Below are 21,881 nucleotides of genomic sequence, written 5' to 3' on the forward strand. Positions count from 1 at the left end.
CTGCTTCATTCCCATCTCAAAACCCTCTGAGAATGCTCCTGCTCTCATCCCACATGCCTCACCTTTTTTTCCCCCATTTCTCACACTCCTTTACGTCTCTCTTCTCTTCATCATACTGAGCGTCTCTGACTACTACCATCTTCTTTTTTCTCATTTACTCCTACTCTTGCTCTATTTTTTTTCTTACTGTCCCACCCTTTCTTACATTCAACAATTAACACCTCTTATCCCCCTATCCTACTTTAACTCTGCTAAGATTTCATGTAAAACTGTAATGCCAACCCTGTTATTTCACATTCTGACAAATTTAACAGGAATATGCACCAATGGATTTTTCTTATTTTAATTGACGTGTGTGTGTGTGTGTGTGTGTGTGTGTGTGTGTGTGTGTGTGTGTGTGTGTGTGTGTGTGTGTGTGTGTGTGTGTGTGTGTGTGTGTGTGTGTGTAATTTTAGCTTTTACGTTTTTAACTGAATTTTCACTGCAATCGTAGATTTTTTGTCATGTTATACTACTTCATAAAAATAAATAAAATAAATAAATTTATGTGATTTGTATAAATATGGCTAAAACATTTGATTCTGTACCCCTTTATTAAACAATAAATGCTCTAGGGGAAAAGGAAGATTAGTAAATATATCATCCAATGGACTAAACAGCTGGTTAAGGGATAGAACAACAAAAGCATGTATCCAAGGATATAAGTCCAAGGAAATTTGGATAGGGATGGGTGTATCCCAGGGATCAGTTTGGGGCTCTTTTTTGCTCCTTAGTTTCATGTACTACTTTCATCTCTCTCTAGTAAATGCTGTGTGGGAAAGTTTGCTGATGATGTAAATCTAGACGAAGCTGTAACCTCCATCAGCAGTTAATATGTGACCCAACAAAATCTGGATGGTTTGTTTCACTGGGTTCAAAATCATGAAATGTGTGTTAATGAGGCAAAGTGTAGATTCCTGCATGTGCATGGAGATAATTTGAATTAACATATAGTATAAATAATATATTAATTAAAGAATCGTGAATATGATGACTTTGGGTATTAATGCAGATGAATTATCTGATTTTGCAGGACAGCTAGATAAGATCATTCGGAATGTATATTCAGTGATCAGATCCACTGAGGTAACTATTAGATCAAGGGATAAGTCTGTTGTGCGTCTAATTTGTAAGTCAGCTGTTAGGCTGCTGTTGGAATATGTTTCTGGATTTTGTGTATATTCTAGATCTGATACTGGAAAATTGGAAAAGGGGGCAAAAGCTATTTACTGAGACGAATAGAGAGTGCTTTCAATTGTCTTGTCAAAAGAGATTGATGGCTCTCAATTGTTTTATCAAACAAGATTAAGATGGTTTCATCAGTTTTCAGTTTTTTTATAGACAGATTAGGGATGGCCTAATCTGGTTGTATAAGAGCTTCAAAATATGATTCTGGAATATTTATTAGGTATAGTTTTTTTTTAAAACATGATAGGTGCACCTGTAGCAATGAGCTCCTTGCAGCAGTAAATAGATCAAAAATTGGTAGTTTATTCTGCCAGTCTAAAGCAGGAAGAAGATAGAGTGCTATTCCACTATAGATCAGACAGGCTACAAGTGTACAAGTAATTTAAAAATAAAGAGGAGACAGGGGAAGGAGAAAGTTTTTTTCTTTAGCTTTCCTTTAATAGCAAGTAGGACTGCGGTAGCGTTGTGGCCTCACAGTAAGATGCTGTCCCATTCGATTCTCAGCTAGAGCGTCTTCTATGTGGAGAGATGCGTGAATGGGCGTACCTCCGTTGAAGGTTGTGCATCAGGGCCGGCAGCTCAGCAAGTAAAAATCTACTGCCAATCATTAGCGAACCGGAGTTCCACTGTTGCGACCCCTAACTGGAAAAAGCCGAAAGACACAACAACCTTTTATAGCAAGTAGCCACTATTGACCTCATTTAAGGTCCATGGCCTAAGCAGAGCACTGAACATTGAATACTGAAGCTTCTTCAGAACAGGACATGTTTGTAGACTGCCATTTTCTTTACTAATGGGATCATTGGTGCACACTGTTCAGTTAGTTACACTTTATATGACACCAAGGTTTTGCATTCTTTTGAACTCTCTCTACTTAAGACAGCATAGGGAATTATACTGTCCTGAGTGTGGTCAAGGGATATGAAACATAATTTGGCTTTAACGTAATCATTACTGGTTTATCAACTAAGCAGACTAACTTCCCTAAACACATTTCTTTGATTGTGGAATCAACTCCATTTATCATACCAAAGCTCTGCTGAACAGATTATTTATGGACACAGCAGCCAACACATAAACATAGATTCGGTGTGGTGTCCCTTTCATTCAGACAGGGCTAGAAATCAACCAATGGACCTCAGTTTGCCTATAAGGCAAAATATATATATATATATATATATATATATATATATATAAGTCTCTGTTTCATATTTCTGTAGATAGCATGTGATATCACAGTAACAGCAGTCCCTGTATCAATCTTGAAACATAGTTGAGTTTCGTGAATAGAGAGTTTTACTTGCCTATCTGCTTCAGTTTTAGGCACAATGGTCACTGAACCTTTTCTTCATGGAACTAATTTTTTAACCAACTTAATCTTACAAACAAGAGCAGTGTGATTACACCTCATGCTGCACACTGCCCTGACTCAGCATGATAGGAGTTGCACCATGTGCTGCACCCTGCCCTGACTCGTCAAAATCATTACACTTCATGCTGCACACTGCAGTGACTCAGCAAAATAGTTGCACCTTGTGCTGCCCACTGCCCTGAGTCAGTATGATAATAGTTACACCTCATGGCTGCTCACTGCCTTGACTCAGTATTATAATAGTTATGCCTCATGGTTGCAAACTGCTCTGACTCTGTATGATAAAAGTTACACTTCATGGTTGCACATTGCCCTGACTCAGCATGATATGTTATGCCTCATGCTGCACACTGCCCTGAATCAGTATGATAACAGTTACACCTCATGGTTGCACATTGCCCTGACTCAGCATGATATCAGTTACACCTTGTATATTTGCCAAGTGTACATTCACATTGCTTCTTATCCACATGATTTACTTTGACCAGTATTCTGTCTCTCTTTGAATTTGCCATTTTCTCTGCATTTTGTGTAATATGCATAATTTGCCACATTTAAATTAGCATTTTGTTTCTTTACTAATGTTGCCTCTCTGATGATCATAGGAGAATACTAGGCTATCGATACAGAAGTCATTTTAAGCCTAGCTGTTTTGACCCAGTGTAATACCATAAAGGTACTAGTCATTACCCAATATTGCATTTAATGTTGACTGCCCATATCCAGGAGGGTAGTGGGGGCTATCCCAAGTAAGAATTGATGGTGCCCCATCCACTCATCCAGGTTCCTCTTGAACAATGTCATAGAGGTGCCCTGTTTCACATAAATTGGTAGCCTGTTCCAAAGATGTGGCAATTGCTGGGAGATAAATCTGTCCCCCAGCATGTAATATTTAAGTTGCAGCTATATTTCCGTCCCTGGAACAGGTAGCCCGAGATCCATTTGATTTATGGATATGCAGTAAGTTTGTTAGGTTTGGGTCTTGGGTTGCTGCGTAGGCCAGGCATAAGTCTCCCCTAAGACGTCTATACAATACAGAGTATAGTGACAGGGATATTAGTCAGTCCATGTAAAGCACATGATGGAGGCCCTTGATCTTCTTTGTTAGAAACCTCTGAGGTCTCTCTAATTGCTGTAGATACTTAATACAGTACATAGCGAATGGGGTGTTATACTCAAATATGGGACGGATAAGTGCAGAGTATAGGGTTGTTATAACTTCTTTTGCTCTTGAGGAAATGCCTTTACTAATCAAGTGAGCTATGTGGAAAGCTTTCTTTACAATGGTAGACATGTGGTGGTTGAAGTTAAGGTGGCTGTAAACTTGTGATCCCAGGTCCCTTACCACTTCATGGGTACTTAGGGTATTATTATTGATTTGATAGTGTGAAGGGACATTGAGCCAAAGAGAATGATGAAACTTTTCTTTTCATTCAGTTTGACATCATTTGGGGATTCAATGATTGCACCTAGTTTGCAGTCATCTGCAAAATTGATCAGCCACAACCCTTTAGTTTTGACCTGAACTTCTGAAAAGTATATACCAAATAGTAGGGCTCCCAGCACTGACCCCTGTGGCACCTCATTGATCTGCTGGTTGATGTGGAGTCACCCACTTTGATATTGTGTGTCCGGTTTGTGAGCCAGTTGCAACCCATAACTGTAGCTGTTCTCCATTCCACAGGAACATAGTCTGTGGTTAGGCTATGATTGAAAAGGGTACTTAGTGGTGATGCTAGTTCATGTTTTACCTTATTTAGAAGAGAGCCTGGGATGTCATTTGGTCCCATAGAGGCCATGTTCTTTGCCTTGGACAGGGCTTTGAGGACCAGCTCTTCAGATATGTAAGGTGGGGGAATTTTGGGGGTGTTTGTCGTAAGTTAGGAGGGGATAAGGGAGTGAAATTTTCACCATACCTATTCACTAGCAGGTTTGTAATCTATGTGAGGTCAGTGTGTGTGATACCATTGGCCACCAGTTCTGTACATGCTTGGGTCCTACCCTTTAGGTTATGTACTTAGCTGTAAAAGGCCTTATGGTTATCCTTGGCAATACTTGCTAGGATTCTCTCAAAGGAGCTCTTGGAGGATTTGGAAAGTTGTTTTATTTGCCTGTTAAGGCTGAGGAGGGTGCTTTTCCATTGTATTGCTCTTTCAAAAGTTACATTTCCTTCAAGTTGAGTTGTATCTTCTGAGACACTTCAACATCAGCCAGCCCAGTGATCTTTCATTTCATTAAATCTACAGTTTTCATCCAGTTCATATAATTGCTTTACAGATGACTCAACAAATTTACCTTTGGCTTGTCGACATCTGTGGAAGCATGTCCTTTCATATGTATTTGTTTTTTAGCACAAAACATTCACTGAAGTTACTAATCATTGCATCATATCTAGCACTTTGTCCCTCTGTGAATGACAACAAACTATATTTTGTTTCCACATTACTTTCTTTGGAGTACAACAAAGTACTTACCTGAATTTTTCCCATTTCTATGTCCCGTTTCTATGTGCATCTTTGTTGCTACTCTAAAAGAAGCAACCCCCTGCCTTAATGCTGTCAGCCAAATGGTTTTGAGAAGTAAAATGGCTATGGCAGGTTAAAAGTATTCATTTTTAATATAAATTGGTTTTGTAGGATTGACCTATTATGCCAGATATTGAACACATAAGTCTGTTTAAAGTATCCCCATAAGGGTTTCCTTTTTTCTTATTATAATTACTACATATAATAATATTTATTTCCTTGTATATTTCATAACACACCTTAACCTTTTTTATATGTGTTTGAACTCTTACATACCACTGCTAAACATGTTATCTACTCTGATCATCTAAAGTACTTGTAGTTAGGATTGTTTACCTTGTATGTACTACAGATTTTTTTATTTGATTATTCTGTTTTATAGACTTCATAAGTTTTAATTCTCACATTGATTCTTTTTGTTAACTGTTTATACCACAATACTTATAGTGTATTCACTCTGATTTTTGACCTACATGTTTTTGTTGATATCCTGTATTTGCCCATTGCACCTGGATTGTGGCTGAAAAAGATCATTGGACCAGCCCACTTAACTGGTTAGCAAATGTTAAGAAAAAAATAAATAAAATTGGTAAAACAACCACATTTTTTAGTCAAAACAGCTTACTTTGAGCATGGTGAATACTATTCAACTTCGTACAATTTTCTTACTTGAATGATGGTTTCTTTTTTATTTCATGAAGAATACTCCGGTCCTCTGATTACCCAGTCTTATTAAATAGCAGCATCATTGACATCAGCATACACCAATATTTTAGTAAAATTCTAACTATTATACTATACAAAATAGCTGTACAGTACAACTGTTATTAACAGTTCACACACCATGAATGCTGCCCACAGACACTAGAGTCAATGCCTTATGGAAGACAGAAATCCTTAAAATGTCATTGTTATTCATTCATCTAAATAGGCAATGCTATAATACATATTAACAATATATACAAATTCAAGCAATTATGCATTACTTATCATTACAACACTTGAATGGGAAAGTGGAGAAAAAAAACATCTAGACAGAAAAAATTCTCATAAATTAAAGCAGCTACAAAAGCTATGAGGACTGTTATCTTTCAATTTTTGGAATGCAAAAATATTCTTCACCTGTTCCATTGGGCATCTTCATGGTAAATATGTTATGTCCCTGTGAGTTTCCTCACAGTGTATTGTAATGTGCGAGTTCCATCAGGCATCTTCATGGTAAATATGCTACATCCCTATAAGCTTCATCACAGTGTATTGTAATGTATGAGCTAGCAGTACACTTTTCGGGGTTTTTCATCTTTCTCTGCTGTGCTGCAACCATGGAGTTCGTGTATATAATTTCATGGATGCAGGTGGCATGCCCCCCTGCAAAAATGATTTTTTTTCTTATCTCTATAGGTTTTTCAACTCACTGATTTCGAAATTTTCATTAAAAGGTAAGTCAAAATAGGAATCTCAAACTGTTCATAGGAAAACCCTCCTTTTCAAGGTCTCATTCCCTAAACTTCTCAATTGTTACTAAACATAAGATTGAAGAAAAAATGACTTTTTAATTAGATATCAGAATCCTGACAATTAGCACAAGTGAAGGAAATGCTAGAGAGAAATCAGCAGATAAAAAATGTTGCAGTAACAAATTGCAGGAGGCTACTAGGTATACATACAGGGGGCAGACTAAGACAATGTAAGTCATGGGAAAGGCTGTAGCCAGAAACTGAAGTTGTTGCTAAAACAGCTGAAGCAGAATTCTGTTATGTCAATGTGGAAACTAAGAAATTTGTATAGGAGGAATTACAAACATTTCTGTAAAAGAAATGCAATAAAGTCTAAGGAGGAAGCACAACCTGAATTGTCACAACCAGTCATGCTGTGGGAAAACACAGACTGTGAGCATTGTGAAAGCCAAGAGTTACTTGGGGGGGATTTCACAAGTTGTTTCTCAGTTGTGTCTGCAATAGAAACTAAGGGGTAATAATAATGGAAGATCTGGTATCCAGAAAACTTTGTCATGTTGAATATTTAAGATTTGAAAGACCAGTGAAGAAACCAGACAGATGTGGACTGCCTGAAAGTTAGATGATCGTGATTCTAAAGACTGAAGCTTTCACTGATTAAAATGCCTTTTGAATACGTAGGTATTAAAGTTTAAATTTGATGAAAAAAAGCCAATGAAATGCTTAGTAGTGACTCAAAGTTCATTTTAAATGATTAGCACAGTGCAGCAGAATGCATATCTCCTTCTACAGTGTATCTACTATACATAGATGTATATATCTTACACCCTATAGAGATGGGAATATAAAATAAGGGGATATAGCTGTAACTGCAAATGAACTATGCAGAAGAATTTACAAGTCATGTCAGGTCACATCAATATTATCACTCTACTTTTTACCAACCATTCTGATAAACCCAGAGTTAGCCCAGTGTCATTTCAACTTGATTTACTTTTATGAATACATTACAGATGGTACATTGCGCCATGTAAATGATTTAGTTTCAAAACTACATATTTTAAATGAAATGCATTCAGTTTGGAAGGTAGCCACTGAGCTGTGTTTATAATATATGTTTACTGCTACACCATGCAGTGTCTTCAGCTGTAATACTTTTCCCCCTTAATGTGATATACAGCCTGCCATTCTTTATTGCTGTGTTGTAACCATTGCCTCTTGCCCAAGTTGTGGCTGAAATTTGTTTTTGAGCCCACCTACCTTCCCAGTTAACTCATACAAATAAGAAATAAAGTAATTAATAAGTAAGTAAATACTGTAACCCGGTAAAGGGAACCAATTGTATATATTGACTGCAATAAAGTCTTTAATTTACTCCTTCACATGAAAGTGCTAGGCAAAATATAAGGCACATGGAATGGGAGAAATGTTCACTAAATGTGTACAACGGTAATCCGGTGGTAGGAAACAAAGAGTAATTGTTAGGGTGACCCTCTGAAAGGAAACGTTACCGATTAATGAGTTCCATGATACTCCGTCCTAAGACCAGTATCCTTTGTCATGTTTGCACCCAATATCGTGAGATGCAGTAAGAATAGGGTTTACCGATGTGTGGATGAAATTAAAAGAAAAGGGGTGCTGGAAGATGAGGCAGCAAGCCTTTATATGGACCATCGCATAGCGGGCTGAGAAGTAGCAGCTAAGCTTGATGCATGCATATGCAAAGTAATTCACCTAAATTGTAATACTAACTGGGAAGAAACAATGATAAAAGCACAAATGAGGACCAAGACTGATGTGGTAGTGATAGTAAAATTATTTCACAATCACAAGGCTATAAACTGAGAAAGCTGATGTCAGGCTCTTTCCTTTGGAGAACAGAGTCTAGTAATAGAGAGACAGAGAGATTATATTACCTTTCTAAAGATACCTGGTTACGCTCAGATAGGCTACTATATTCAGGTATGGTACACATAAAAATAAGGATATCAAGCTAGCTGAGATGGCGCATAGAATGACTACCAGAGTAATAATGGGAATATGTTCTTTTTGAAAATCTGAAAAGTCAGAACATGTGCAGGTTTATCTATTTTTCTCAGATGTCCAACAGATAATTTGCAGAGGTATCCCCCACAGTTGTGAGTAATGTATTCAGCTTGCATAGTGCAAGAAAAAGATAAATAATATTTTGTATCTTCTTTAGCTTGTCGCTTATCATTAGGATAAAAATGAATGGTTTTGATAAAATTAATGCTAACAAATCTGAAACAAACAAAAAAAGGTTTGCATGATTAGCATTTCACTGTAGGTACAGAAGTAAAACACACAGTTTCACAATTACGTGGTAGATTACTGTTGTTATTTTAAAAAGTACTCTAATTTTTAAGGGCTTAGGTTATCTGGAAGGTAAATATAATATGAAGATGGCTTCTTAGATATCTGTAATTCATGCTCCAGGAAAAGTTCCTGTTAAGCTCAGATCTAGAAATGAGCATGAATTAAAGTTCAGGGAATTTATGGAGTCATAATTAAACAAACTGAACCTAATGAAAGAGTAAATGGCACAATGGCAGTAGTCATAGAGAACAAGGTACGGTGTGTCTAGACCCTTGGGACCTTAATATGTGGACCGAACAGTAACATTCTCTGTTTCATATATAGATTCATAGGTAGATAGTAGGCAATTGGTCTGCATACTCCTAAAAACCTAGCCAAAAAACAGAGAGTGGCCAAAGATGAGACTCAAACTTTGTACCTTGTGTCTGTAAGGTAAACACCTTAACCATTATACACAAAGAAATGGCAAACACTCCATAACCATCATGCCAACCCCCAACCACTGACTCCAAGAGATACCAGCTGGAATGCTTTAGTGCAAAGATGATGTTGTACTCGAGGTTATTCAAGGATTCTGGCATGTTAAGGTTAGATGAACCCAGATCTGAGCTGTGAATAGATTCATAGGTGTATAGGTGGTTACTATGCTGTCGACTCAAGGGCCTGCCTTACCCAAATTTACCAAAATATTGCTGTTCATGACTCCAAGGAATTTTATGGTTGTGATATAGGCTTGTACACAGCAAACATTCACAGGCTGCCTCTGTCCATTAGGGACCATAGGTGCCAAACAAGGGGTACATTTGCAATTTCCCATTCACTGGGCCAAGTTACATTTAAATAGGGTTAGGTATGAACTTTGCTTCACATGGATGGAAAGCCTGTTCTAGAGAAGGAGTAATCTTTGAGACCTATATTTGTCCCACCAACATGAACTGTTTATGTCACAGATGATGTTTAGGTCCTTAGATCAATGCACATGTACAATAGATCCATTTTGTTTTAAATTTCTCCAAGTTTTGATTAAAGTTCATGAAATTAGTATTGTTTCAGTCATTGATGTTAGCCAGAAGTGCTCTTCGCAACACCAGCAATGTGACCAGTAGGGATGACTTCTGCAATTTGTGTGGAGTTACATGTATCGGTAACATATTTAAGTATGATTGTAAATTCTTTTTTTTATAAGCTCCATTGCTCCTCCTACTACTGGAACTGTCTGGGTATCTTTATTCCATATTGCCCTTGTTTCTGCTGCAAATCCCGATATTTTATAACTTTGTCTCTCTCTCTCTCTCTCTCTCCCCCTCTGTATGTAAGACACTGTAGTCACTGGGTATAGCAATTTCACTGATCACTGCTACTTTTGTCTTTTCATGGACTTCTATATCTGATTTTCTCACATCTATTTTTTTGAACTGCTGGTAATGGATGATCCCATGTGATATAAACATCATCATTTTCCATGATGCTTTGTGGCTCACGTTTCCATTGTTTTTCAGCAACTTCAATATTGTAATGTTTCCACAATCCCCAGTGCAACAGTCTTGCTACATTATTATACCTTTAAGTATACACGCCTTCTGCCATTAGTATATCACAACCACCAACAAGGTGTGTGACTGTTTCCAGTTCTGTTTTACAAAATCTACATTTGTCTGTTTCTCCCACATGTTCAATGGACTTTGTAAATCAGCATGTATGTAGTCCACTATCTTGGGCTGCCAGTATTAATGTTTTGTCTTTTAGTTTAAATTTATCTCTTCTTAATCATTCCTGTATTTGATCCTGATCTACATGAGGTTGTTGCAAGAGTTTTCTGTACTTATAGGTTCATAGGTTGGTACTGGGCTATCTGCCCAAAGGCATATATTAGCCCAGCCACGTTGTGCGGTATTCACCGCCCCTTTAGTAGTTCCCTAGATCCTTGTACTAGCAGCTAGTACCCTTGGCCCCTATCTAGTAGTGCTGTTGGTGTGATCCCCGGTTTGAACTTTCTGTTACCCATCCACTCATCAAGGTTCCTCTTGAAGAGTGATAGTGAGGGGCTCTGTCTTATGTAGATCGGGACCCTGTTCCATAGTAAGGGAAGTCTCTGCGAAGGGAATCTATCCCTCCAGCATGTTCTATTCATTGTTGTGTTGAGGTTTATATCCCTAGAGCGTGTAGCTCGAGTAGATTTGGTTTTGCTAAGATGGAGCATGTTCAACAATTCTGGGTTGGACATGGCTCTGTATGTTAGAGAGAGATTGCCTCTGGGAAAGCGGTATGCAACAATAGACAGAGATCACCTCTGAGAAAGCGGTATGCAACAGAGAACAGTCTTAGCTTTTTCAATCGTGCTGCATAGGGCAACTGTTTGAGGCCAGTAATCCTCTTGGTTAGGTACCTTTGTGGTCTCTCCAGCTGCTGGAGATGTCTAGCCAGGTACATTCCAATTGGTGCATTGTACTCAATAATGGGTCTGATAAGAGAAGAGTAGAGGGGCACCATTACATCCTTAGATCTTGATGCAAACCCTTTCGTGATCAGATGGGTCACACAGAAGGATTTTCTAACCACTTTGGCAACATGGTTATCAAAGGAAAGCTGACTATCTACTTGGGTCCCTAGATCCCTTATTTCTTCTTCAGATTTCAGGGGATTACCTCCTATGTTGTAGTTTGCGGGTACTCTGTTTTTTGCAAAGGGGATTACTACGCATTTTTTTGCATTTAGCTTGAGACCATGGCTTTGACACCATGCATCAGTCTCATTTAGGCCCTTCTGAAGGATCTCCATGTCGGCCGGAGACTCTATTATAGCACCCAGTTTGCAGTCGTCCACAAACCTAGTCAGCCACAGCCCTTCCGTGCTTGCCTGTACTTCTGAGAAGTATATGCCAAACAGGAGGGGCCCCAGGACAGAGCCCTGAGGCACACCACTCGTTACTGGCAACTATATCTATGCATTTCCACATTTCGTGCCTTCTCATCTAATCCTTCACCTAATATTCTTTCATTTTTTGGCTCATTCAGTTGTTACCTGATTTTTATCTACTTCGTTTGATTTGCATTCCAGTTTGGCAATGATATGCTTCTGCTAAACTAGGCAGGGAAGTCATCTAAGACTTATTCTCTTCACCTTTCAAAACTTTCACCACATTTGGGTCTTGTGAGGTCAGAAGATATGTATGCAGTCCCATGCTTGCAGATCTGTACATATAATCGATTTTGAGGAGGCCAATGCCTCTCCTTCATAATGGGGAATATATAACCTTGGTGTGCATTGATTTTTATAAATCATTTGATGAGCATGAAGCATCCTTCTTGTTTTCCTGTTCAACCTATCCAACACCTTTTGGAGCAAGTCAATCACTTCAAAATTGTATTTTAGGACAGGAAGACCAAATTGGTTTATAGCTTGGAGTTTGTTCCTAGATGTCAGCGCTGTTTTCAGTATTAATTTAAGTCTTCTGAAATATTCCTTACTCCATTTTATTCCCATTTGTTTGTATTTTATTGTTGATCCTTCATTATTTGCCAAATATGTATACACTCCCTCTTGCTCAAGTTATATCACATTCCTGTCCCAAACTGATGTTTTCTTACTGCTGCAGCTTTCCTGCTTTAAATGTTGCTTTTGAACATTTATCAAGACCAAATGACATTCTTACATCATCTGAAAAAGTTTTGACCACTTGCAGTTGTGCTTTCAGTTTCTCATCTAATGACCTATATAATTTTAAATAATCAACAAAAAGAAGATGAGAAGCCTTTACATTTTGTTGTTTTCTGGGAACCAAATTGTAGCCATGACCAAATCTGTTAAGTAGACAACTTAACAGGTTAAGCACAAGACAAAATAGCAGTGATGACAGAGTTACCCTGAAATATATGCTGTGAATTTTTATCCCTGGAATAATAATTTGTCTTTTTATCACGGCTTAACTGCAAAGTGGTTTGCCACTGTTTCACGGTTGCTGTAATGTAATCGATCAGTGTAGGGTGTACCTTATACATTTTTAAGCACTCTTTTATCCAGAAATGACTAGAAACTCTTTCAGCATCAATTCCAGCATATAGGCTATACATTGACAGAAAGCAAGTTATTGGTCCAGCCTTGAGGTGTGTTTGATGTAAACTGAAACTTTTCAATCTGTAGACGCTACTGCCTCTGCAGTAGCTAGTTTAAACGTGGAATGGAAGGCATTATAGCCTTGCATTGCTAGGGTGCCCTCTGCAGCTTTAAACAAAGTCTTAGTAACAGTGCAGATGTCTATACGGATGGTTTGGTCACAAGAAAAAAACATTTTCCATAGTTTATAGATCCCTTAGAAACCAGACTAAACACTGTACCAACACCAACAAGACATCTTACTATACCTCATTACAAAATGCATGCAAATATAACCCTAAACTATTCTGGGCATCTATAAACAACCTCTTAAACACAGTTCAGAGTACCACTCCTTTGCCTTCTTCAACAGGTTCTAAAAATAGCACTGTCAATTAGTTTTAACTACCACTTCATACAATCTGTTGAGTTCCTAATTCATAACAGAGGTAGCATTAACCACCAGAACCCATCCCAAATAAACAACCATCTTGATTACTTTACTTTTAACCCAGTCTCAACTATTAGTATAAAAAAACTCCTCTTGAAATTCAAACGAAACACATTAGCTCAAGATAACTTACCTCCTGAATATGTAAAAGATGCAGGTGATAGCACTGCATATCCAGTCTGCTTTTTGATCAGTCACTCTATTAGAGAAAACTATGTCTCTGCACTTTGGAAAAAAGTGCAAGATAATAACCTTATGCAAAGGAGGAGCTTCCACTGAGCTCTCCAGTTTGGGACCCATAAAACTGGTGTCTCCTCTTTCTAAAATTCTTGACAAATGTATTCTCTCCCAATTTATGAAATTCACTTCTGACAAATGTGTTCTCACACCCCCTCAACATGGTTTTCACTCTAACCACAGCACCACTGCTGCACTGCTAAGCTTTACCAATACAGTCAACATTAGCAGAAGCTCATCCAAGCTTATTTCATGTCTATTTCTAGTTCTGCTTAAAGCATTTGACACATTGTCTCACCAAAACTACTTCCAACAACTCTCTTCACTAGGCAACTCTTACTTATTTCTGCTTTTCTTTGAAAGTTACCTGTCAAGCAGAGCACTAGTAGTGAAGTGGACAGGTGACCACTCTTCCTTCCCATCTGTGTCAGTGGTATCCAAAGGTCAGTACTGTACTAGGCCCACTGTTATTTATTGTTTTTTAACAGATGACATTTACACTGTTAGAAGTCAAACTACCGTAGTTTAGTAACAGAATGATTCATCACTTATCTGCAGATGAAAGACTCTATTGAAACATCGTTAGCTAATGCTCAACTCCTCCTAAATTCCAAGAAGTCTAAATTAATCTTATTTTCCTAAGAGCATCTGCTCAGAAAGCTGTCTTTATAATATACTCAGTTAATAACACCAAGAACAAATGTAATTTACCAAACCTCTTGGACTTATAAATGATAATATGAAATTTGACCAGCGTATATTATCAAACTATAAGCAAAACTCATAAAAAATGGAGGTTCTTATATAGGGCAAAACTCTACCTTACTAATAATGCAAGGAAGCGCACAACTTCAACATTCCTACTATCATCCCTTCTGTATGCTTCTACAGTTCTTACTATCAGTGTACAAATCTCCCTACAAAAAAAATGAAACAGTGTTACAAAAATGTGCTAAATTACAGCTAACCATCATTCCAGAACTCACAACTGTGTTTCTACTACTAATAGCCCACAAACTTATATAAACCAGACAACCTCTCTGCTTTAAGATCAATTATCCACCAGCACTCTCCAAACAAGGAACAGTGCTAAGGAGATAAGTTTTTAATTCCATTTACTAAATGTAATCACCCTATAGGTGACTTACAATTTTCAAACCGTGTCTTAAAACCTTGGAACGCCATACCTCTCCCACTGAAACACATTGGTAATACAAATCTTGTAAAGCTCACCTAAAGCAGCATCTGTCAAACACTTGGCTGCTGTGCTCCTGTCTACCCCCAGGTTAACCCAAACAGATGATTTCATATAATAATGATGCACTGAGTTTCAATCTAACACCTCTGGCCAACAGAACATGCATCTTATCATTTACACCTCCTTCTCTCCTTTCTGCAAGCCTATTAAAATTATCTATTTTTCCCCAGTTCACTTGCTGTTCTCAGGTATTCCCTATGTTTACATCCTCTGTCTTCTTGAAACCCACTCTGTCAGTTAATACTCCTACTAATAAATGCATCCTATTTGTATACTCTGCCCTATCAAAACATAGCCTCAGGAATATTTTGCTTTCCATACCACCTTCCTAAGTAGATATTTTCTTTGTATATTGATCCCACTCAATAACATTTTGATCATTAATGTCACTAGGTTTCACTCCACTGGCATTTCTATGAATGCAACCATGACTGAAGCAGTTTGTTTCTGTTGTATAATTATAGCTTTTTACTTCATCCACATTGTAAAATTTAAGCTCCCTTCCATTGGTTTGCTGATGATGCTAAACACTGCTTTGTGCTGGGTTGTATTTTATGCTTTTTGTACTGTTTTATGTTATATTGTAGCTTGTTCTGGAGCTTTTCTTCCTGGACCACCACTGAAAGAGGCTCATTTTCTGACTCGGACTTTCCCGGTAAGTAAATGCCAATAAATAATAAATAAATGACTGCTAGTGCTCTTACTGTATCCTTACAAACAGACATTGTGTAAATGAAACTACTTACATTGTAAACAATAAAAGTAAACAAGTGCAAAGGAATGGAAATATCCCAAATGTTAGATAGCTGTTCTTAAAAAAGATTGTCTTCCTGTTTATGTACTGTAGGTGTTTAATGGAGAATGGGCAATGTGTCTGTCGTCCCAACATCATTGGTCGTCAATGTAACGATGTCCAGCCTGGATTCTTTTGCATGCCATTGGATTACTACACATATGAAGCAGAGAATGCTGTGCCCCACTCTCCCAATGATCCTGAGTTACCTGTGAGTAGCCGCTAAATGAACTGCACAATGTATTCTTCTTTTTTTGTGTACTGAATCTGAACAGAATTAAATTAAGTTGTCAAGCCCTTGGAAATATGTAGTGATGAAAGGATTTAAATTAATATTCCAAATATTTTGCATGTGAAATGTTTTCAGTATGTTCATGGTACAAAATATTCTAGATATTTATGAAAATGCATTTGCAGTATCCAGTTACAGCTTGCATAATCTGCCATATGGCACTGCTCCAAGTAAAATTAAGTTTGCAAGTATTTTAATCTAAGTTAAAAAAGAAGCAAAGGGGAAGGATGACATCAGTCAGAAGAGTCAGTAGAAAGGTTATTTTAAAGCAAGACAGATGGCAGAGATACAGAAGGAAACGTAGTTGAAAGTAGAATTTTCAAAGATGCTACCACTATTACCAGCAAACAAAGGAATAAAAAAAATGTTATACAGTACAATAAAAGCAGTAAGCACTGGACAACTGAGGGGGATCTACATCTTGTAGAGGGAAGTTGCAAGAAACCTAACAGAGAGATAATCTATTGGTTGCAGACAGGTTTCTTCACAGCCCAGAAAAAAATGCAGCTGTGAAGGACTGGAAAGAAAAAGTAAGATTCCAACATTATGTCTTAAATGAATATTGAAGGTAGGAGATATCAAGGAGGTAATTGTAAATAAAGTATTCTGGCATTAGTGTATCAATAAATGAGGTACTAAAAAGTAAAACAGGATTTATGAAAAAGTTGGGATATCTTACTTTATAATGCCAGATGTCTAAGAACAAAAATGGAGTAACCTGAAATAGTATTTCAGGTGTAAAATTGGGAAATTCCTAGTATAAAAGCAGAAGAGCCCTTGAAAGTAAAACGATAGAATGGGACACAGGGTTTCCTGAACAAAGGCTGTACAACACAGAAAGGAGGAATGTGAAATAAATTGGTTATCAAGTATTAGAACTAAATATTAGTATAAAAATACAGCAGGAATATAATGTGTTGGTATATGGATATAGTTTGAAGAGAGTATTAATACATGGAGTAAAAAAAGTGTTATACAAATATAAGACAAGAGTCTGTCCTAAATGGGGAAACTACATCATCTAAGACTGATAGATTTTAGCAGTTGATTGAAAGTTAAGATATGTAATGGTTGTCTTAGTACAGGATAGCACCAAGGAATTACAAAATATCAGGAAAAATGCTAGATGTGACCATATCTATTTCAGAGGGTATAAACGAAGTTCATTGTAGGTTAGGGTCATACTTTTACACAATATCATTGTTAAAGTTCACAAAAAATAATAGTTTTACCTTTTTACTCTTGAATCAAGAATAACGCTTCAGGATGTGCAATGTAATTATTCTGTAAATAGCTCTGGGAGACTGCCGTCACACAATTTCAGGCCAGTCTCCGAGAACAAAGAAAACTGCATTATTTTGTACTTTTTCTTATCAATTTCATGCATGCAGAACTTTGACGTAACATAGCTTTTAACAAATCATACAATTTTAAAATAATTTTAAAATAATTTGTGCTCTTGTGCTTCTCACTTAGAACTTTACATGTCAAATAAGTCTTTTTAAAACACAGACCACCTGGCCTAACAATCTGTCTTTTTACCTTGTATCATTCATACCAGTACACACTGTCTTACAGACATTCTTACAATGACTCACCCCCCCCCCCCCCGACCTGAGAAGACCAGAGCATACAGAAGATTCTTGTCACGTTGTTTTCTTTCTCTCTCTCCATTACATTCTGTAACCGGACTCCTTTAAACATAGTAGCATCTTTTAACTCCTTCAGCACTTACTTTGCCTTTAATTTGCTGTCAGTACAGTACAATGCGATAATGAAAACAGAATGTAGTTGTAAGGCTTTTGAAATATAAAGCAACAACTTATGTGAAACTATATTTTGCATATTTATGCATCTATTTTACCTTTTAATTTTAACATAAACATATTATAATCATTTTATTTGACTCATTTGTAAAGAAACTGCAAGTTGCTATGTATTTTGTGAAGAATAATCATTTGACAGTATATTTCTCCATGACATCATGAAGGTAGGATCAGAAGTTCATGAAAGTGAGGTTATAGCCAAATATTTCCTGAGACAAAGTCCCATATTGGTTAAAGAGCCTAAAGTGTTGTTTGGGTTATTCTTCAACACTAGGTGATATTGTGCAAGCATGTTTTAGGACGATCATACAACAAAGAAATTTCGTACTTTTTTGTCTATATTTTCTGGTTACACAAGAAAGAAAACACTATCCCATAGGTCTTCATAAGAACTTCTTACTGATGAATATAAAGGAGCATTTAACTCCAATACATGAGACCCAAAAAGATCTTAATATGATCAGCATCACCCAAAGACACAAGGGCATAACCAGTATTATTCATTTTAACTTCAGCAGTTTTATTTTAAAATTATAAAATTCCAAGATGCTTAAATACCATGGTCAAGGCCTCCAGAATGAGTTGTAACACTCTAAACAGTCTGAAAGAAATACATGCAGAAATGGTCAATTATGCTTATACTGTGATTAAATTTAAGTTGCACAGAATCTAATATCTTGCATATAATGAATAAAAAAGGGCCTGCACAGGCAATTTCTTTAAGTTGCAACTGCTCACATTTTAGATCACATAGCTGGCATCAATTAAATATTGAAACACGAACTTTGTAAAGAGTGATTTTATTTTTCCTGGATATGTGAAATGAAACCATTAGGTCCAATTGCCTGTTTCCAAAATAATGCACTCATTCAATGAGTCTTTGACTTCATCGATTCTAAAACACTAGACCAGCTCATTTCATCCCCCACAAGAGGAGATAACATTCTGGACTTTGTTCTCACCAAGATGGGTAGCCACTGCACCACTCCCATAGTATGTTCCTCCCTGGTGAGATCAGATCATCAGACTGTCTCATTCTAAATTTCTATCCCACCCACCCCCAGCTGTAATTAAGCTAAAAAACTTCTCTAAAGCTGACTACCACCTCCTAAAAAAGGGTATCAGTAGCTTCACACCACCTCCCCCCTCATAGGATGCAGATAACTATGCTGAATAGTATGCCAATGCAGTATACAAGCACCTGTATAACTGCATGGACTCAGCCATACCCAACAGAATTAAAACCTGCTTCTCAAGGAAAAACAAACCTGTTTGGTGGACATCCTCTATCAACAGACTTTACAACAAAAGGAAGAAACTGTTGTCCAACAGTAAAATGGAACAAATTCCAAATTAGTAAAACTCCCTCCTTAGCCTCAACAAGCAAATTAGATCATTAGTGAAAACCTCCAAAGCCAATTATGAATCAAAACTGACCTCTGAAACAAAGAGAAACCACAAAGCCTTCTTCAGTTACATCACGAACCTCCCTGGCAAAGCCCAGGTTTGTTCCAAAATAGTACTTAACAGTATCACTTGCAGTGATCCTGTTGAATTAGCCAACCTGTTAGGAGATAGTTTAGGCACAAACTTCACCCTACTGTCCCCCTTAAAGGCCCTTTTAACATCCCCAATACTTGTCCCGCACCTCACATCTCCATAGATCAAGTGTTAAAGGCTCTATCCAAGGCAAAGAACACAACTTCCATGGGACCTGATAGTATTCCACTCTGTATTCTGCACCATCTCCAGCAAGAACTGGCTTCATCATTGAGCATCCTATTCAACCACAGCCTAAGTACAGGCTTCATTCCAGCAGAGTGGAGAACTGCCATTGTCATTCCCTTGCACAAAGGTGGTGCCACTACTGACCCTGGAAACTATCACCCCATTAGCTTGACAAGTCTGATCTGTAAAGCAATAGAGCATATTATTATGGATCTCATAAACAAGGGCATAGGCAATCTCCAAGCACTTAATCCCAACCAGTTCAGATTCATCAAGGGAAGATCTTGCCTGTTGAACCTGGCTGACTTCTTTGAGACTGTCACTAAGGCCTGGATAAAGGAAAGTCAGTACATACAGCTTACCTTGACTTGGCCAAGGCCTTTGACACAATCCCCCACTCAGGCATCATCAAAAATCTAACACAACTTGGCACAAACCCCTATTTCATCAGGTGGGTGGCCAACTGGCTTACTGACAGGACCCTCAAGGTCAAAATAGGTGCCTCCACCTTCAGTAGCAAACCTGCCACTAGTGGAGTTCCCCAGGGATCTGTTTGGCATCTACTTCTCAGAAGTCCAAGCAAAGATAAAAGGCCTGTGGCTGACCAAGTTTGTAGATGACCATAAGTTGAGTGCTGTCATTGACTCCCCAAATTATGTTAACATACTGCAAGTGGGTCTTGCAGCAACTAATGACTGGTGCCAAAGTCATGGCCTCAAGATAAAAACAAAAGAATGTATCATCATACCATCATACCATTTGGCAAAAACATGGCCCCTACTGATCACCACATCAATGGCAACCCCCCCCCCCAAGCACACAACCTGTGGTGAGAGACCTGGTACTCAGGTTGATAACAATCTCGCATTCAACCATCATGTAGTGGCAATGGTCAGAAAAGCCTTTTACTTGGTTCATCTCATAAGTAAAGGGATTGCATCCAGAAAAAAGAGGTTATTGTCTCTCTATACTCTTCCCTCATTAGACCAATAATGTATAATGCCCCATTTGTGTGTACCTCTCCAAACATCTGTGCCAACTGGAAAGGCCACAGAAATACCTCACAAAGAGAATCCATGGCCTCCAACACCTGTCCTATGTGGACAGGCTCAAATCACTATCACTCTACTCTGTATCATACAGATTGCTCAGAGGTGATCTGAGTCTTGCCTACAAGCCAGTCTCAGACCCTGCCCTACTAGAGATGTTCCACATCCATAAGTTTAACTCCTTGCACATTACCCACTCAAAAGGCCTGAATATAATAGGTGAAATCAGCAAAACCTGCTGGAGAGATAGGTTTGTCTCCCAGAAGCTACCCCATCTCTGGAATAGACTTCCCATACACGTCAAACAGAGTACCTCACTGACCATGTTCAACCGCAACCTTAATTAGTGGATTAAAAACCACAGATTTGTCCCAGGAGATCCACCTGTGTCCCTCACTGACAGGGGCAACAGGTGCTGACTGAGGTTTCTTTTTGGGGTAAACTCTTGGCTAGGCTTGTAAGGGCCCCAGGGCCATTAGCCTAGTAACCGTCTATGATCCTATGACCCTATGTAGGATCTCTTGGACTTGGCCAAATGCAAAGTTCATGCTGAGTGGAAATTAATGAATCACAGCTAGCTATTTAACATGCAAGATGTACTTCCAATACCCTCTATAAACACCAGAAAAACTTCATGTCTGCACTAGTCAGATAATTTACAGGAAATATTACTTTTCAGGAAAGATTTGTAAATAAATTCTAGATGTTTCCCAACTTATTATTTACTTTAAAATTATTCTTGGTATTACTTTACCCTCAGAACATAATACCTCAATATATTTATTTTAGAATTCTTTATGTATCAGTCCTAGCTGGACTGAGGAAGTCAACACATATTTTATCTGCAGGGCAGCATCATGGCTCAGTGGTTAAGATTGTGTGTGTGTGTGTGTGTGTGTGTGTGTGTGTGTGTGTGTGTGTGTGTGTGTGTGTGTGTGTGTGCGTGTTTATGTGTATGGGATAGCTTCTGTGCAGAGGATACATGTCTGTGTAAGGGATGGCTTCTGTGCAGAGGATACATGTCCTCCTTGCAGTCACATGGGTTTCCTCCAGGTGCTCTGGTTTCCTCCCACATTCCAAAGACGTGCAGTAGGTGGATTGGACACTCTAAATTGGCCGTAGGTGAGAATGTGTGTGCAAGTGAGTGGTATGATGTGTGTGCAAGTGAGTGGTATGAATTAACTACCATGGTAGGACTAGCCACCCAGAGGTTTAAACCTTGGCTCTAGATGATTGT

The 21,881-nt window shown here is 38.0% G+C and overlaps 1 protein-coding gene across 4 annotated transcripts in view; it reads left to right on the forward strand.

The window, feature by feature from the left end:
- The window catches only part of LOC122807740 (laminin subunit beta-1-like), a 2,263,691-nt gene that overhangs the window by 1,391,529 nt on the left and 850,281 nt on the right, over positions 1-21,881 (forward strand). For all 4 annotated transcript variants that reach the window (XM_044078727.1, XM_044078725.1, XM_044078726.1 and 1 more), the window contains one exon: positions 15,804-15,960. In XM_044078727.1, the coding sequence (XP_043934662.1) occupies positions 15,804-15,960 (157 nt within the window). The remainder of the gene's footprint in view (positions 1-15,803; positions 15,961-21,881) is intronic.

This window comes from Protopterus annectens, chromosome 7.part1 (genome assembly GCF_019279795.1).
Source record: "Protopterus annectens isolate FY-2018-M chromosome 7.part1, PAN1.0, whole genome shotgun sequence".
Lineage (NCBI taxonomy): Eukaryota > Metazoa > Chordata > Ceratodontiformes > Protopteridae > Protopterus > Protopterus annectens.